The 20,139-nt window shown below is 41.2% G+C and overlaps 1 protein-coding gene across 1 annotated transcript in view; it reads right to left on the reverse strand.

The window, feature by feature from the left end:
- LOC106019181 (uncharacterized) overlaps window positions 1-20,139 on the reverse strand; it is a 330,836-nt gene that overhangs the window by 78,149 nt on the left and 232,548 nt on the right. Inside the window, exon 5 of the mRNA XM_072040223.1 lies at window positions 4,043-4,355. Coding sequence (XP_071896324.1) covers window positions 4,043-4,355 — 313 coding nt within the window. The remainder of the gene's footprint in view (window positions 1-4,042; window positions 4,356-20,139) is intronic.

Raw genomic sequence — 20,139 nt, forward strand, 5'->3', positions numbered from 1 at the left:
GGCGAGGTCACCAGTGGTGCCCATGGCACATGGATGGAGCGGTCCTTTCCTCAGCAACAGCACCTGAGCAGACCAAAACGTGCAGGTACCCCAGCAAAAACCCGGCCCCCCCAAAACACTGCAGTTCACCTTTAAGAACAAAAGGGTCAGATTGGCTTTTGCGTAATTCCTACTGAAAAGCTAAATCAGCAGCATTGTGTTTTAGTTTCTCAGGTTCTGCTTCAGACACATTTGTGCATTTTTAGTACTATACCCATGAATTTTTAAAAGTCCAAATAAGTGTGCCATTTTTTAGGATCATTTTAAGTCTAGCCTATTAGAGTTAAACTATTTAAACTGTAATCTCAGGTCTCAACTATCAAGTACAATCTTCAGACAAAGTGCTATTCACAGATCTCATTCAGTGGATAGCTTAAAAAAATAACTTGCATTAGCTTCCAAGAGCTTCAAAATTGCTTGGGCAATTTCCGGACCAACAGAAAAGGCAAAATTTGTCAGATAAATGATTCATTGTGAATAATTCCCCTTCTCCCAGAAATACAGTGCAAAAAAACACATGCAAGATGCAGAAAGCCTACGTGCTGCTTGGGTTGTGATCTGATACGCAACACTATTCATCCGACAGCTTTCATGGGCGCCAAATAAATTTAGAAATGGAAAAGAAAAGAGAAAGTCACAGCAAGCAACTTCTGACAAGTTTTTGGAAGTAAAAAAATAAGAAAAAATAGCTCTCCAGTGCGTGTGTAAAAATATCTACGTTACTTCAATATTAGCAACACCAAAAGAAATATAAAAAGCCTTCCTGTTGTATTTTAAATATAAGAAGGAACAATCCACGATATGTCTGATTCACGCTGTAACCCATTTACCCTCACAATTTTAGTCAGAAAAGAAGTGATGTACCTAAATGTACATCGCTGAAAATATCCCAAGGTATGCTGGTATTATTTATTGCCAGTGTCAGGCAGGCTGTGGATGTGAGCCGATGAGTGCACAAAAGTAGCTTGTCAGTGAGCAAGACCACACATGCTACCCTTCATTGCTTGGTGTTTCCGTAACTGCAATCACCAGCTTGGACATTTTCAGGTAGGTGTCAATCTGCTGTCCCCTGTCAAGACAAACCCTTCTGGCTGCACACAAAACCACAACAAAGAGCCCTCTGGTCCCTGAAGTCAGCTGCAGTTAAGCAAAGCATGCCATGATCCTGGCTGCTGTTGTAGGCACGCACATCTCCAGGAGAAGTTACCCTTTCAGCATGTCAGTCATCTGAGGTGGAAGGCACAGTGAGACCCTCTTCTCCCCCCACCCCCCAGAATACCCCGCATTCAGTTTCTCCTTCTCCAGGCATCTTTTTATTTTTCTCCTTACAGCCACTGCTGCTGCTCCTCCTCTAACAGCTGACTGCCAGGGAGGAGTGTTTTTTCCTGGCTGGTGCTTCTCTCGCTACTTTGCTGTAGCTCAGTTTGCATGTAAACGGTACACAAATGACAGGAAAAAAACTTGCTCTAGTATCTGAGGATGTTTATATAGGGATATATAGGAAACTGACAGTCTGTAGCAGCTTCTTCATCCAGTGCTCTGCTGTCACACCATTGCAGCACATAAGTGACACTAAAACTATGCTGGATTTTCACAGGTGCTCTGAAAGCCTTATCTAATCAGAGCTGAGCAGGCCCCACCACCCATCCCCTCAGAAAGGGGTATTGCCCATTGACACAAATGGAGTGCAAGCCCCCAGGCTGCATGAAACACACCGCAGTGACTGACGTTCCAGGAGAGCCAAACCACTGTTAACATTCACAGCTCAGCCTAACACTAAATGGTAAGCAGGATATGATTATTAAAACAGCTCAGCAACTACAACACATCATTAAAGCAGAACAAGCATTACATTCCCTAATTTTCTACTTTTTGTTGCAAGATGTTACTTCCTTCAAAGTTGAAAAGTGTGGCAGTTCTTTGAAGTCCTAACAGCCATTATTGTTACCAAGTTCTCTGCTCCCTTTTCTAATTGCTTTTTTATTCATGAAAAGTCAATTAAAAAAACACCCATAGATTGAATTACCAGCATTTCCAGCTTATCTGGCCAGTACAGAGAAATTGTTCGGATATCATGTCACTCTTATTATTTGCCTGACATCCATTGTTCAAAAAATAAAGTCTGTTAAGTACAACAATTCAGAGTAGCAACAATTGTTATCAATCTTTCTGTCCTTATCATCCTACCTCAGCTTTTATGTATCATTAAATCTTCTGCATCTTCAGTGTGCAGGCACACTATTATGGACTAACACAGTAGAGAAGCAACACTTCTGAAATTAAAGCATTAGAGCAGCTATTCCCTTCACAATTTTATTTTTTTCCTAACATAAAGCTGAAAATTTTGGATGAGAACAGAATTTTTACCTCAATGTTTTCTGGTAGTCAAAACAGTATAATTTTGTTAGCGGTTTTGTGAGAAACATTCATAAGCATCTCCATAAATAATCATAGAACAGTTTGAGTTGGAAGGGACCCTAAAGGATCATCTACTTCCAATCCCTGCCATGGGCAGGGACACCTCCCATCAGACCAGGTTGCCCAAAGCCCCATCCAGCCTGGCCTTGAACACTACCAGGGATGGGGCATCCACAGCTGCTCTCGGCAGTCTGAGCCAGTGCCTCTTTTAGTTTTAAGCTGTTAGCCCTTGTCCTATCACTACACCGCCTGACAAAGACTCCTCTCCGTAAGGAAGAGGAGAACTCAAACCTAAATACCTTAGAAATCCTACCATTTTCTATTCTTAAATTTTGTCTGGGAGATGTTCAGTCATGAAAATATAAGATCCAAAAATAATTTTTAAAGCCTTGCTTGGGTGCATAGATGGAATTATTGAATTCTTGACTGTAATATTGCTGCGGAAATTTGGAAGGAGAGATAAAGATATTGTCAGAGAAATCATTCTGATGAACCACTTTCAGGTGGTTGTAAGCATGTTCCGGAAAAACTGATCAAAGCATTTATTGTTTTGCTTCCCATTTAACATGAACGACCAACTTGTATCAGGCACAAAATGAAATTAATTACTGCCCAAAGGAGTTCATGATCTGTGGCTCAATGTGTTAGGAAATATCACATACGAAGTATAAAAGGTTTAAAGATGCAAGGCTTAATAAAATAGTTCCTCTGAATGTGTCGTTGATGAAAAAATGCTTTCAACACCATCAGCAAATGTGGTGAATGCACTCAAGTGTAATTTCAAAATGAAAAACAGTTGTTTGTGATTTTAACTTTTTCAAAATTGCGTAAACCTTATTTAAAATAAAACAAAAGAACAGTAAAAGCACGCCATATGAATAAATAGTATGTTTCATTGCGAATGAAGTTTGGATTTTTGTTTCAATGAAAAAAATACTGAAACTTTTTTTTTTTTTTGTGGAAAAGGTTTGAAAATCTTTCTTGATGTTTTTTTGAAAGAACATCTATTATTCAGACAGACACACACTGAATTTCACAGGTATTTCATAGGTAGCCTCAAGTGAACTTGAACACTCCCAGAGCACAAGTCAGTAAATAAAGAAAACATGACTGAAGGGAAGAGCTGGACATTTTTTTTCCACCAAAACAAACAGCAAGATTTACTCTAAGAAGTTTTTAGGACATAGGAGACAAACACAAACTACCTTTATGTTCATATATAGTTAAGTGAATTGTTTACACGAGTGAAGGCAGGGAAAAAAAGAGTTTCTCTTAATATAATCTTAATACATAGAAAATCATTTTTCTTGGAAAAAAAAAAAAAAAAAGGTTTTTCATGTTGTTTTCCACTTTAAAGCTGATCTATTTCAAAAAGATGAAAAACAAACAAACAACCCAGACAATCTCCCAACTGGTTAAACAACCTGAATAGGACACAAAATTAAAACCAAACCAAAACAAAAAAATCACTTCAACCTGACATGAAACAAAGTATTTATTTTTGCCCATCTCACTTCAACCCAGCCCACATGTGCAGGGAGCTGCTAGGCCACACAGCCACTGTGACAGAAAGGCTGTTACTCACCCAGTGCTGCTGAAGAGCTGGTGGCAACGTCACGCAACCATGTACCTGCTTTCACGCCTTCTGTAGCACCAAAACAATCCTGGACCTTCCAGCAGACACGCAGTGAGGACACTTGCTCCGTGCCGGGCTCTTCCAGAGGGGCAGCTCGGGATGAAGGAGCTCCCCAAGGCAGGGGAGAGGCTGATGCCAGCCTGACTGCTTGCCACAGCTTCAGTCCTTCACACACACACCATTTTCTGCCAGGTGGGGCCCTGAAGGAATGCCAGCCATCCCAGGGTGCCTGTGGCCTCCTCATTTCAGGACAGGTGCACTTCTGTAATTAAAACAAGGCCCAGGTTAGGACACAGCCTAATTACTCCTCCACCCAGCACTGATGTGAGGGGCTGGGCACCTGCTGCCTCTCCACAGTGCTGCAGCACCAATGTCACAAACACGAGGGCACTAGTTTTAAAGGAAGCAGTGGTGTGACAATTGGTGTAAATTACCGGCCAAAGTTCATCATTTCCATGGCTGGTGCTGCACTGGCCTCCACACAGTCAGACTGCACCTCACGGAGAGCTCATGGCCAAAGGGGGCACCTGTTCAGTGACAAACACCCTTCCCTCTGTTCAACTCTTCAGAGACTCTTCTTTTTGCCAGCTCTCTTCAACAACATACTCTACACCATCCATGTGGCACATACACTCTCCTCCTCCCCCTGCTTAAAGCCATGCACAACCAAAAAGCCCCGCTCTCCTGTGGTGCGCTGAGGCAGGCCCAGCGGCCTAGCATGCGGCCTCCTGCACTGTGGGGGCTTCCAGGCTGCAGCCACAAGCTGCGTTCTGGTCTCTGAGTTTTATTACCTTTCTGTTGCTGCTGTTTTACCCCTGCAGACAAGCTGGAGAATAATGGGGGAATTTCTTCCAGCCTGTGCAGTATTTAGGGCTCATGTGTGCTGGCGACATCAGCTGCTAGCTGAGGCTGCCTAATTTTGTGCCGCATAACAACCTTACAGCAGAGGAATGGGATCCACTCAGAATTCCTTGTAGTGCTCTTACAAATTTCATTTGCTTGTAAATTTAGGCAAGCGGCGGATGTACTAGATGCCAAAGTGCTCTGTGCCTCTGCCTGTCTGCTCTACAATGAACAGCAGAGGTGCCCATTTCTGCCTGCCCAGGCTCAGCTAAAAAGAGAGAAATCAAATCTGTTTTTGCCATTATGTCCCCCGGCTCTCCCCCCAGTCATTAAACAAATGTGACTTTTAGCCACAAAATAGACGCAAACCACAGGTGTAGCAGTTTTGCAGTTTCTAAAAAAACAGTTTTACAGCCATCCCTTGGAATAGCCTTTCTTGCTCGTGAACCTGGCAGAGTAAATAAGCCAGCTGTTTTGATGATGATTTTTAGTTCCTTACAAAATGCATTTTGCTGGGCTGGCAAAATCCGTATGTGACCTATCTCTGAGGTGTTTTTCTTTTCCTTCATGGCTTTTTGATGTGCGATTGCTTCCCTTAGGTTTGCAAGACATGGAATCACAAAAAAGGGGGAGAGATTAATATAGTGCCCTCCCTCAGCTGTGTAAGGACACTCAGATTTCCCTCCCTCCCCCAGATCTGTATATATACACAACACCTGTGACAACTGCAGCCCAGGAGCCACAAGTATCCTCTGACCCCCCACTGGATACCATTTTTATTCCAATCTTGCTCTCTTACCCATGGATCAACAGCTCTCCCGCACAGTTATATAAAAGAAAGAATAATTTTACAGTTTTGTGTTTTTTTCAGGATTAAATTCCCCTAAGACACAAATTTTATGTATATCTGCTGCACTACAACCTTAAAAGAAGCAACTGTACCCATTAATGGTGCCTGTATCTTCAGCTTCCTCAATATCAAGTAGGAGATAAATTAACACAGATTTTGTCACTTTCAAAAAATCATACATTCAAGATTTTTCATCACAGTGGTTTATTGTATTAGGTATCAGTGCTCTAACCTCTCCATTACAGCCTAAAGGACAGGCTTTATGAAGCCATAATAAAAATATGACAGCTATATTAGTTACTGTAGTTGAGATTTGGAGGAACGAAAGCATTGTTTGTTACAAAATGGCATCTACAGAAGAACTGTAATAAAACAGATGTGTTCAGATACAGATATAGGTATGGTTATGTTTATATCAAACCATCCAAGAGACCCTCTGATAAAGTCAGTAAAGATGACAAGAGTGAAAGAAAGACCTGTGCTTTTATGCAGCAGATATGAGTAAGGAATTCAGAGGTGAAGAAAGTAAGGAATGAAGAACAACGAGCCCAGGCAAGAGATGCAAAGGGCAGTCGTGGAAAAGTTCTCATTATGGGCCTCTCAAGTCAAGGTCATATGAATGTCAGCTTTACATCTCCTGAGCTTGAGAGACAGCTCCCTTGCAGGCAGGAACAGCCCTAAAAACTAAAGGAAAATGGTGGGAGAACAGTAAAGAAGAGCCAGGAGTGAGACTGGGTCAGGAAGAGGCTTCCACAGCAGGAGGCACTGAGTAAAGAGCTCAAGGTTGCGTGCACTGTGCTGAGAGAAGATCAAGCAGCCAAGAGAAAGGTGTTCAGGGTGGGCAGCACAGCCACGCCGCTGTCTCACACCCCTTGTAGGAAGTGCCAGCACAGGCTTCCTGGAGAAGGAAAGCTGCTTCATTCTGCAGGGAGAATGAAAACTTCTGTGCCATATTCAAGTCTTCAAACTCTGCCCCAGTCCTAGACATGTCTGGAAAACCCATGGTCTCTGAGTCTTTTTAAACCCTGGCTGTTCTACAGAAACAATGATTCATCTTAACAGTGCCACAAAGATCCGTGGCTTGTGTGATGCAACTAGTTGGGCAATGTAATTCATTTCAGCCAGTGGGATCCTACAAAGTTACATCCGCTGTTGTGTTGGCACTGATCTGAGCTGGTTTTTGAACTGGCAACCTACAGGTAAAAAGCCCCACATTTCCCTATTTTGAGCTTTCCGTTTGTTCAGATTCAATATTTTATGTTCCCTATGGCTTTGGTGTTCATGCAATATTTAATAGATGTGCACACTGCATTGTGGATCACAGCATATCACGTATTTCTGCAGAAATAATGTAAACCATGACCACATGAAAGATCTCATGACATGCCTGCAAAATACAAGCCTACAAAATCAGTTATGAAACAACATGCCTTACTGCAGGCAGGCTAAGACAGAGAGCGCTGCAGCTCCTCTGAAGCACTCAGTGCAGTCAAATCTATGCAAGTGCTAAGGAGTGACACCCCCACTGGTAGGACACTGCTTGATATTTTGTTTGAATCTCACAAAGAAAAGACTTTTATTGGTTACAACAACATCCACACAAGAAAAGGAGCAACAACTACAATTGTATGAATTGTTATATTTCTAACACAAATCAGGTAGACTGTGGTTCCCATCCAAATTAGTAGGAATTGAGCCACTGACCTCAAGTCAAAGCAGAATGAGGAGGCAGAGGTTTTTAGCAGACAAGAAAATCTCTCCAAAACGGTTTTATGATGTTGTCATTATTCGTTCATGTTCTCATTCCTTTTGTGATTATGATCATCATGGGCTTTGGACAGCTGAAACAGGATTTATCCACTATCTTCTACGGGAACCACTCTCGGTAGAAAGACGGGATTTTAGTTAATTTATTTATTTTATTGTACTGAAAAGCATGTCCTTTCATGGAATGTCTATATTTCCCCTTAAAACCCTTTGGCCCAAATGACAATTTTTGCTTGCTTTTAGTTACTTTATAGACAAAAAAAAAAATAAAAAATAAAATCATCTACATCCTGGATGCATTTCATTCCTTTCAGTGTAGTACTGTCAGAAAATAGTCCTACTGATGACATTATCATTCCCTGCATTTGTCTGTGCTTGTTTTTCGTGTTTCACCATTTTTAGCTAGCTATAAAAATTACATACATTTTTGAAGTGAGAAGAATTTGGTTGTGAATTCAAGGAAAAACACCCCTGGCTATCATCGTAATTAGAGAATTAGCTTTTACTGTTTTATGAATAGTCTTTGTACCTGGGCAATGGAAACGTACAGCTCCATGGGTGAGATGTGCTGTTACATTGCATCTCAGAGACTGGATACAGAGAGGTTGTGAGAATCACCACAAACAGTGGCCTGCAGTGGACACATTGGCCATGTGGACAAGAGGCTGCCCACAAAAGCTGCTATTGTACCACGTGGCTGGGCAGAGATGACGTGTGTGTGTGAAAGAAATGGCAATAACAGAACATGAAGGAAGAGCTAGAGCTCCTTTACCATTGTTCCTTTAAATACACTCTTCATATCATTCCCCCAAAACAAGAGAGTAGCTGTAATTTAAATGATTTTTAATTTGTCACCTTAATTCAGTTACACTGAAATGGTGCTCTCAGTCTTAAGTACTTACAGGTGCTTTCTGCAGTGAAATACTATGTTGTTGGCAGGGGGGCAACCAGGGCAGGATGAATTGCTCTGCTGCTTGGGACTGAAGGGATGAAATCCTTTCTTCCAGCAGGGTTTAGCCCTCTGTAACTAACATTTTACTCACCATGCTCCATGCAGAGAAAATATGAAGCAACATTAATTCTCCCTGCTGCTTTATCTACAGGCAGACTCCATTTTCAAATTGCAAAGCAGCACACAAAAGAAAAAACTGATAATAAAAACCCTTGGAGTTACTGAAGAACATGGTGGCAGAGAGAAATGAAGAAATTAAAAAAAATTCCTTATACCCCATTTCATCATTTTGAACCCAAATCCCCTAAACACTGATTACTGGAATATCCTCCACCAAAGGAAAAAAAAAAAAAAAAGGGGGGGGCTTGATACAATCCCAGAAAGAACTGCCCACAGCAGAGATGCTATAACAAACTCAGTATTTATACTGCACAGGAACATTAATAGTGCACTTGGTGAGAACATATACACTGTATTTGGCCACAGCATTTTCTGCTGTACATGACAGGGTACTAATCTACTTCTTGTAACACTGAGTGCTAAACACAGAAGAGGATTTTGTCACCCAAAGCAACTGCAATAGCTAATAACACAGCAGAAGTACAAATACTGATGCAGATCTTAACTGTAAAAAGCTATTTACAATCTGCAACAGGGAGTGAAGCACAGAAGAGCTAACTAGGGTCATTACTGGGCTGTCATGCTAGCCTTCCTCTCATCTGCTCACAAACCTTTTCCAGCCAGGTTTTCTATTAGAGTTGCCTCTTCAGGCACTGCAGCCCAGAGCTCAGCTCCTGCTCAGCCTGGTGAGCTCTGATTCCATTTTTTTTTTTTTTTTTCCCCATGGAAAAATCTTTCTAAGGACCTTACCTAAGTGAGTAGCACATAACCCCCAGGACCTTCCTGCAGTACTGCTGCCCAGTACCTTGAGCAGGTGGGTGTGTGGAAGAAATCAGAGGGCAGCAATGCTTATTTTATATATATATAATATGTATTATATATAACACACCAGGGTTATATATTGGGTGACAGCAATTTTATGAGTATTAGCGATGATGCTAAAATACAACATGGGCCTCTGAGGACAAACCATGGTCATGTAATTGCAGAAACTGAGATCTCTTTCCCCCTGAAGTAAAGGATCATGTAATTAATTCAAGCACTAATTAAAATTTAAATAATTGATAATATTATTACTAAGGAACTATATATAGCAATGTCAAGAGGCCCAGAAAATCTGGCAGTAATTGAATTAACTGTGGCTAGGGTGTAGCAGTAGGCAACCATCCCACGTGCACATCTGAAAAAAACAATACCTGGCCCAACAGAAGAAATAGTGCAAGAGGGAGAATAGAATTGTGTTAAGTGAGGAACAGGGCCACATGGCCTGAAGTTGCTCATCAGAAGAGACACGAGCAGCTCAGCTGAGGATAGGCATGAGAAGAAGACAGTGCTTGGTACCATGCAAAGCAGTGGAACAGATGAGAACTGTAATGAGAGAGCAAAGAACGTTTTTTTAGCATTTCAAATTAAATGGAAATTTCAGCTGTGGATTTGAAATGAGCATAAGAGTACGCTATCCATCACGTTATGGCTTTAACATAAGAATAGTCATGTAGTGCTGATAGAGTAGCCTATGCTTGTTTCTAAGGCAGAGTTAATGACTTAGTCATCTGGAGGAAGAGAGGGCACAGCAATGGCTAGAGGGGGATAATCATTAGGATGGAACTTGCTATGTCTGATGATTGGTCTAGCAGCAGCTGCCAAGCAGAGAAATTCAAGAAGCCCACTGCAATCCTGTCCAGAAGCAAGGAACGCTATCACCAAGGCTCCTGGGGGTCTCTGAACACCCTGAACAACCTGTTCACAAAGGTGGTGGGGAAAGCAGTAGGTGCTGTTGCTTATTTCACCTGCTCTGAATTCAGCAGCTTCTTTGCTATTTGCTAACATCAGGACTCTTGTGGTAAAACCTCTTCCCTCCATCTGCAAGGCTCTTTCCCTGTCTGGCATTCATGAGTGATTACACGAGGAATGAAAGCTATTCAGAGTGGGGAGAGGTACAAGAAATTCTGTTATTGGTGATCATCATGCACAACTTACACGAGAACTTAAAGCAGTGCAGCTCAGACCCAGGCTTCTGTCGCTATTAAAAAGAATTACTATTTAATGAGCTTCTATTTTCATTAATGGTGTGAGATTAAGGCTGCTTGCCACCAGGTGAATACTAATAGACAATCTTTAAGCAAATGAGGCCCTCATTCCCTTAATTTTAATTTATGATAGAATAAAACATGCTTTCTAATTCTCCATTTTGTTAAGCAGAAGCTTCACTGCAGATTTCTTGCTTCAGCAATTGAAAGCATTTGATTTTACTTCGTCCCCTTTTCCTTTAAGACTTTATTTGAAGGAAAAAGTTTTATGATAAAAAATGAATAGAAACATTACGGTGAAATAATAAACTACACGGAAAGCTCCTTTCAGTTTAAATATTCCACTGCCGTGCGTGAACTGAGGGCATACCAGAGAAATGAGCCTGGCTCAGAGCAAACATGGGGCTGGCAGGTGAGGTCTGATGGTGTAGCTACACGAACAAGTTACCATGAGATTCACAGCACATTAACTGCACCATGGGAGCTGCCTGTGCACATGCCTCCTCCCGAGCTAAGCGTGCAGCTCACTCCCAGGAGGCACTGTATCTACCCACCTGCAGCGTACAGAAGGTCTCCACACTGGTAGGGGCACCTGAAGGCATATAGTGAGGTAAATCCGTGGAAGCTTATGAGGTCTTCCTCCCAAGGCCTGCTGAGGGTGGGAGGCATGAATACACAAGTTTGCACATCTAACTGGGTTACTTTAGATTACTCTGCAGCAGGAACTGGACCCTAAGCACCAGATGGGTGCAGAGGGTCTCTAAAAGCCACATACAAATAATGGGATGGGGAAGATGGAGCCAGGATGCAGAGAGGAATCTGACACAGAAAAGTAATGGATTAGACAAAAAACCTTTTCAGCAGCAGTTTGGGAAATGATTATACTTGTTGAGAACAAAGAAAACAGTGTTGTAGCAATCAAAGACATAAAGAGCGAGCAAGAGCTCAGGAAAAAAAGGCATTTTAGTTGTTAGGATGCACTCAGTAGGCCATATCTTAGAGAAGAAATACCTGCAGTTCTTAGAAATGTCCAATACAAAATAATGTCTAATTATGGTTTAAATGGGAGGCAGGGCACTAGTATTTTTCACAGTAAAATAAGGTAGTAAGGAAGGCTTAAAAGGAGAAAATTAAGAGAGCTCTGTTAGCCACCATCAGCTTGAGCTGAAGGGTAAGATACCCACAAAGGGGATGGTAAATTTTAGTTTGGACTGAATGAATCACAATATGGACTGAATGTATCACAGTGGTCAGTCTCAGACAGCTGAACAGATACTGTAACTGAATTTATGTTTGTAAAGGGGTAAAAGAGTGAATCACAACCAGAACCTGCTTAAATTTCTGTGATTTTTTTTTTTTTTTTTTTTGTGTGGGTTTAGCAGCACTTACATATTGTGCAAAACTCTAAGCAAAACTGCAATAATCTATTATCCATCCTGAGCTAAATGGCCTTTTTAGAAGGCTGTATTTATACAACCATAGCTAAATTAATTGGGATGACAGAAAGCATATGATAAGATTTTTCAATTTTGAATGTAATTATAATCTCCCTTTAACCCATCCCTTCTCCGTAGTTGCATTATTTATGTAATTGCATTATTCCAAGGTCAAAATATAATAATAAATTATAATCGGTTAAAGCACTCAGAGGTTTCTTTCAAACACACATATTCCAGAAACAATTATATTTTACTTGAAAAGCGAGAATGCTCAGCTCTCTTATTATTATTGGTGCTCAGAGCACAACGATCATATTTTATTCAACATCCTTACTGTTCCAGATAGGTGCCTGGCAAATTGCTCTGAACATTTTCTATTGCAATTATGGACAGATCACTTAGATGTGGAATCCAATAAATGGAATGGCACTGTGGCATGGGATGTGCTTACACATAAGAAAATGTAAACAGGCTTAACTCCCCACCCCATGTCTAACGGTGTGCAAAGTCCTCAGACTGTGCAGAGATAATCAACAGGTAGTCACAATTTTCCTTCCGTAACAATGCTAAAAGGAATGAGCCAGGAATGGCTGGCTAGAGAACAACAATTACTGACATTTTTAACCGTACAACACTAGCTGGTAACTTACAGCCTTTTTACTTTACAGGCCTTGTTTATTTCTACTCAGAACTAATTCCGTAATCTAACTGACCGCTGAAGTCCATCTGCTGCCCAATTCCCGTAAAGCTCAGGAGCTCTCTCTTCTCCTCACAGGTTACAGAAGCCATGAGACCCAACAGAGCACCAGGACATGGAGTGAGCTAGTTTGTTTGCTTCAACTTGGCTTGTGTCCATGCATTTTCCTTCTAGTTCAATATTGCACTGGGACAATCACCATTTAGAAGAGTCATTGCACTGTGTTCTACTGGATGCCTTTTTTTCCCCCCTAATTTTCAAAGAGGATGCAACAGTCATCCTATTGATTCAGCTCCAGCAGAAGATATCATAAAAGACTTATAAGATTTTTTTTTGTGTGTGTGTCTTTGGGATCCTTTTGGGATCCACAGAGGGAAGCTCTCCATCTAATTCCACATCTGGTCTGATAAGGTGGGCTGTGCAGGTGGTGCTTGAACCTCTGGCTTAGGTTTTCAAAGGAAAGACACTCGAGTGGACCTTACCCAGACAAATTTTACAGATCCTTGACCTTTTCCTTTCAAGCTTGACTAAAACTACAGTAGCTACTTTTATATAAACACATAAATTAGAAGAACTGGGGTGATCATTTGGCTTTACCGTAACATGGACAACAATCAGAAAAAAAATCAGATAATTTTAGAGAAAAGGCCACGAAAAAAAAAAAAAAGAACACTGATTCTAAGTTAATGAACAAGTATAACACAGTAAAACCTCATCCTCATTTTTAGTCATGGTATCTTTCAGAAACCAAACCAAGAGGTTTGAACGCAAAGTGAATCTGGTATTTTGCTTCTAAAAATCTTTTGCTTTATGACTACCCCTCCCTCTCCCCCACAGTTTTGCATTTTGTCTGAAGCTTCAGAGTTTGCCCTTCCAATTTTGTTGTTTCAAAAGTCCTTCAGAATTTCTGCAAGCAAAACTTTATGGCACCATTCAAAGCTTCCCTTAATTTCCAGAGCTGATCAGGAGGGAAGCTGGCCCTGCAGGTATTAACTGGCAATTTGGATTAAAATGCCTCATTTAAAGAAATTACTCCATGGATGAATGGCTACCTTGCAGGAAGAGAAAAATAAACTGAAGGACCATTGAGCTGGCATATGTTTGTGACCTGCAATAGAAAATCCCTGGGAATAACTGCAGAGAACTGCAAAAAGAAACCTACTTTGCAAAAGCAGCAGGATGAACAATGGGCATATCCCTGGTTTAGCTCCAGGGTGGATTTGGCCCTGAGTCTTTCACCCTTGCTGGAGTGAGCTGTGAGAATCTGTGCTTTTACTTCAAACGTGCAGCAGTCAGAAAGAAGTCTGGAGAGCATTTTATCCTGAAAATTACAAGTAGAGGAAAGAAAGAATAGCACTGAGAGGGTATGACTTTCCTTATTCTGTTAAAGTTTCCCCATTTCACTACAAAAGCAAGAAAGAAGATGAGGTACTAACAAGAGCCAGACCATTTTCCAACACGTTTACAACTTAAGTACGCAAGGCACACAAAATGGAAAAGGAAATGCTTCAGTCCCAGTTTTAAGGATGGTTAACCCAGGGATTAACAGACAACTGAGACCTGTTCAGAGGGAGCCTTTGCTGTGGAGCTGGAACACACAGCAGAAACCTCTTGCACATCTTCTCTTTCTATGTCATCAGTATTTTTGTTATACATTTAACATTGCTTTTCATGGACAGCCACGAATATCATCCCTTTCATCTACTTTTTAGCAGAAGATTCTGCCTTCCATCTCTTTGTTTAAACACATATGAGAGGAAACAGTCTAACAGTGAAATGAGGATGAAATTCTGTACAGAGGAGGGCTGGTGGGGACAGACAGAGCTATCTTTGTTGGTGTTGTCAGATCTGCACCTTCAGAGCTCATGGGTCAAGTAAAGGCTCATAATGTCATTTCAAATCCACACCTTACCTGAGCTGTGTTCCCCCAAAGTAGTTCCAAACAGGACAGTTGTTCAGAGACTTGATTCACGGTGAAAGATACCTCAGTATGCCATAAGCTATAGGCGCACCCTTAAGAAAGTAGTACGAGTCCTAACTCCTGCAAGCGTTAAGAGGAATTTCTGCGACTTTTCCAATAAATGCTTCTCAGAACAGTAACTTGACTTTACTTAAATTCCTCTTTTGCTCTCACAAAAAGAAAAAAAAAAAAAAGTACCCTGTTTCTACAGCCAATCTATTTTAAACTTCAATTTCCCGTGCCTGCTAAAAAGACACCTGCCAGCTCATTTGGAAGGCCCAATCAGGTGCAGAAAAAAATGAAAAAATATCCCAGGCTTCCCCAACACAATTAATTCTTACTGAACCTTCTTGATTAGCTTATTTTTGTCAAGTAATTAAGATCTTTAGCAAAATACTCGTATGTTCAGGTTATAAATGCCATTTATTTTATACACCCTTTTTCAAACCTGCCAAATAATACTAAAGTGATGCCACAGGAGTGGGTGGATGATGAGAAGACGGTGGAATGGAAAAAGCCTGACAGCTTCCAAAGGGAAGGAAGGAAGGAAGGAAGCTGAGGGCTACAGGCAGGGAGCTGTCGGGAGATGAGGGAAGGAGAACCAAGGAGAGAGAAATCACAGAGCAGGAGGGGAATACAGGGAGGGGAAAGTGGAGAGTAGAGAGGAGGCATGACCTGGAGAGGGAGTAAATAAGATGACAAGGAGGATGTCCTGGGAGCACCACCCATACCAGGCCATGGAGACAAAAGGGGTTGCTTCAAGCTCTGCAATCTCCCATCAGTAGTGCCTGTGACTGTCATGGCTGTTTTTAAACCGGAGGCCCTATTTCCATTTTTGCCACCCTCACCCAAACTTTTCCACTCCGCGTGGCCCTGCTGCAGGCTGGGACTGTGTCTCTGCAGTGCTCACAGAGGCCTCAGTCTCAGTGCCTCTAACTGCTACTGAGAGACAAATTATAATAAGTAGGAGAGAAAGAAGAGAAAGATCCCAGTCCCAGGGCTTTTTCCTATCATGTATATCATCTATCTTTTAAAATAATACATTCATCCATTAAATGGGGATTTAAGAAGAAGAAATGCTCTGGCTCTTTTAAAAGCAGTGTACACAATTGCCATTTTTTCTCTGACCATTTCATTGCTCTGTTTATGGTTCTTTTACCACCCATAAAATTCAAACTTTTTAAATAAAATACTTGAGCTGCAGAGAAAAGGTTTTCATCTCCTTAATGAATACAAATGTCTCTAATCCACTTTACAAAACTTAAAGCCTATAAACATACTGTGGGTGTTTGACAATGTTTGTCTCCTTTATTAGTCATGTACTACAGCACTGCAATGTTTTTTCACCTTGGGTTTTAAGCTCCTCTCTCTGGACATTAATTGCTCGCTGGCGGGCTTGGGATTGCAGTCCTTCTCCCCCTCCTTCCTGCCTGTCAGACCTGCACCAAGCTGGATGGTTTGAGATCCAGGCTTTCTGAAGGGAGGCACTGCCAAAATCAGGAAGACGTATCCCTGAGCATCACTGCTGCTGTGCCCACCAGCAATGCCAACATACAGCACGTTTACATCCTGGCAGATCCCAAAGCAGGCGCGTCCCGAGCTGCGGCTGAATGCTTACAGCAGCCCGTAGACCTCTCCTGCTCTGCCCAGACTCCAGAGGGACAAGGCACAAACAGGACCAATGAGTAAGGAAAGGAGAAAGAAGGCACTTCATGTGAAAAAGGTTTGCTTTGTATCTTAAGAGGCTCTATATTCATCAGAGCAGCACAATTGGAATCGCACCTCATGACAGCAGAAGTAATAAAAGAGAAAAGATTTTGTCAGAGAGAAAAAATAAGGAGGTCTCTCCATCACCACTGGCCCAGTGGGAGAAGTCAAATCTTTCACATAGCAGTGAAATCCAACTCAATTAAAGACAGACCCTAGGCACTAGCATTACCTGTGTTCTGGAAGTTATCATCACAGAATTATCAGGTTTTCAGGTACACCTCAAGCACTCTTAGCTTTTTGTGGAGAACTAGACTATTTGCATGCCCTTCAGTGTACCCATAGTATTTACTAAGCAATTACAACTGTTAATATGATCTAATACGGTGTTGCTTCAGAGCTCCAGTTGCTTAGAGAGTTTGCAAAGGATTTTCCTGCAGCTTCATGCACCATTGCCCTTCCCTCCTCACGAGCCGCTACAAAGCACAGCAACATTGCACGGCGACACACCAGACCCTTGGCCTCACCGCTATGTCTTATGCAAATGTTTTAAGGCTGACTGATTGCTAATCTGGGAAGAGGGAAAAACTTCTCACCTATTAATAACCTCTGCATTTATTTTCTTCCTCGGCAGCATGGGCACTGCTCTGCTGATAATTCCCAGCTGGCAATAATCCTGGGCTTTCAGACCCCATCAGCTTCTCCTGTGCACGGGCACTGAGGCAACGACTGAAATGTGTTAAATATTAAGTAGCAGAGACTTCTAGAAAACCTCTTTAGAGGTTTAGGGATGAAGAACTTTATCAGACCAGTAGAGAACTTTTGAAAACAAATAGACCTTCCTTAATGAAAAAGTACTAATAAGAGCTCATGGCTTTTTGTTACAAAGCAAAGGGTTGTCAATAGCCTGTGTTCAGGACTCCTAATACAACAGACCTACAACAAAATCTACTACCAGTGACACCAGTCATCACTAGATGAGGACTCTCACATGCTAAATGGGTCTGTCTGACCTTTAAGGAGGCTGTTTTATGAATCTTCTGGCCATTTTGACCAAACAGCTTTAAAAACTGCAACAAAAAGCTTCTATCAAATGGTCCATTTGATTAACCCTAGCTATCACTTACCTGCACCTTTACAAGTACAGCACAGAAAAAATGGTATACCAGTTACAGTGAAACAGTAGCTGTAAAGGATCTGTCAGAACACATCACACCATTAACAAGAGTGATAAACAAACCATTAGTGCTTGATGCTTCTCCTCAGTAAAAAATAACCTTTCCTTACATTAAGTTACAGCATTTCATTTAATAAAACAAGTAACTAAAATTGGATCCATCTGCTGTTATAGTTATCAAATACCGCACATATAAATCATGATTCTCTCTCAATACAGTGACACATGAAAGTTCATAATGACCTAATGTCATAGGAATAATGATAACTGATAACAAAACAATTGCCATCAATATTAAGATGTATACTGGGCTTTACATCATCACTTTCCTGATCTTCATTTGTTACTGAAATTAGTCCTCCAATTCATCAGTAGGAATTATGACCAAATAGAACTTCAATTTGGCAAAAATGGAAAGGGATTCATCATTGGATTTATAAGAAAAAGCAGAATAAATCAGAGAGTGTCCTTTGAACGAATTAAAATTACGGCAGTAATGAACTGTAATGATAAGTGTTGGTTTCATGCTAACATAGATTCAGTAATTTACCTCTTTGTTGTTTGGTTCACTTGAAGAGACTCAAGCAAGCACTTGAACTACTACCATCAGTTCTTTGTTCCCACAAACTCAGATTTCAGAGTTTGAACTACATCCAGAATTGCCTGTTTGGTGGTGGAGTATAAATTCACTTTAGTATGTGAGGTACAGCAGCACTGCTGTTGAGAAAACAAAATAAACCAAACCAACCCCCACCTATATGAACAGATGAGAAAAGCAGCAGGAGAGAACTTCTGTGGTTGTAAAGGGAGGAATTAAAAGTAAGGACAGTTGTGTAACAGCCGTGGAAACTCCTGGCTGTACACTGAACTGAAAATACCAGGTAACCGTCTCAAAGTGACAGCAGTTCACCTACCACCCCCAGTACTGCACAGCATGAGCTGCATTACATCGGGTCATCACTGAAAGCACAGAAGTAGCTCCAAGAAGTGAGCACTGGGCAAGATGCTAAGCTGCCAACCATATCTTGGCACAAATTGACAATAACATAAATAAAATAAAAATAAAAAAGCTTTACTTTGTAGAGTGGATATTTTATCCTGATTAGGCCCTGATTTCCTGGGAGGGAAGAGGAAAGTAGTTTTTCCCTTTTCTTAGCTCTGCATGAGTTTCTTGCAATGGTGACAGCCACACCAAGACCAATGCTGTGCCTGCTGCTGAAGAGAGCTATGACTCCTTTCCCTCCTTCTCTTTTCCTCCCCAGAGGTAATTTTCAGTGCAGGTAGTGATGTGAATAAGGTGAACACAGACATTTTATGGATCATTTATCATAGTTATGCTAAAGCAAGGAAACATTCAATTGTGGTTAAAGAAAGGCAAGAACTTTGGGAAGAAGTTTTAAAACTTCGACCTGTTTGCTGCATGCATTTTACCTTTTCAGAGTGGGATTTAACAAAAATAAATATTCTTGAACTATTTGAAAACTCATTACCTCCAGGCAATGCATTAATTCCTACTGGAGCTAAAATGGGGAAAATAACAAACAAAGCTTTCAATTTCTTGGAGTTAGAACCGTACACTGGAAGATAGTAAGCACAGCAGTAATGCCATAAATTATTGTAAATTGAGTACCTAGCTGTAATTTTCATTTTATTTCTTCCTGACAGATATTAGGTTGAATTTGATTATGTTTTGTGTGTACTAAAGTGGAGTTGAAAGAGACTAAATATGCAGCTCCCTGAAGGAAGCACACGGCAGTTAGGATAGGGAGCAGGTTATTGCGGCTGCAAGTATCCATCAGCTAAGAGCACACCAGGAAAGTAACAAATGAGTCAGGCTTTCTGTCTCTTCCTGATCATGTCATTGATTCCCTATGTGACTTTTTAAGAGTCATTTACAGCATATATTTTTACTAAGAATTCTGGTGTGTGCAAAGTTTGGACATCAATGCAAATTAGGTTTTTGTTACTGGAAAAGGCAGCTAACTTAGGAGATGTGGACACTGATTACAGGAAAAGAGAATGATGTGAAATTTAGCACATCACTGCCATTAGAGTGCAATCCTTTTCAGGGATGTGGCTCATTCACCTGGTTTTTACTGTTCTGATGTGTGGAAGAAGAGCAATCTTTCTGTGGGTAGAAAGCAGGAGCAGCCTGCTATCGTGTCAGGTTCAGTGCTAGGGACAAGGAAGGGTACAGCCAAAGCTCACTGCCCACCTGCAGCTCTGACCTGGCAAACCAACCCTCAGTGGCCCCAGGCACTCAGAGGCCACGCGAGCATAAAATTGTCTTTGCAATTAGCCAGACATTTCAGATCTGCAGATTTTTTACGTGATTGCTTAGAATACACCACACAGTACCATCTACATAAATAATTCTAAAACCTCCCAGATGCCTTCTGCTATTAGAAACATCTGTCAATCCCAGCTGAAACTGACCTCTTGCTCCAAATACCTTGTACCTTATACCTACTGAAGAAGCAACAAAACACGGCTTGCACAATTTT

The sequence above is a fragment of the Anas platyrhynchos genome, chromosome 6 (assembly GCF_047663525.1).
Source record: "Anas platyrhynchos isolate ZD024472 breed Pekin duck chromosome 6, IASCAAS_PekinDuck_T2T, whole genome shotgun sequence".
Lineage (NCBI taxonomy): Eukaryota > Metazoa > Chordata > Aves > Anseriformes > Anatidae > Anas > Anas platyrhynchos.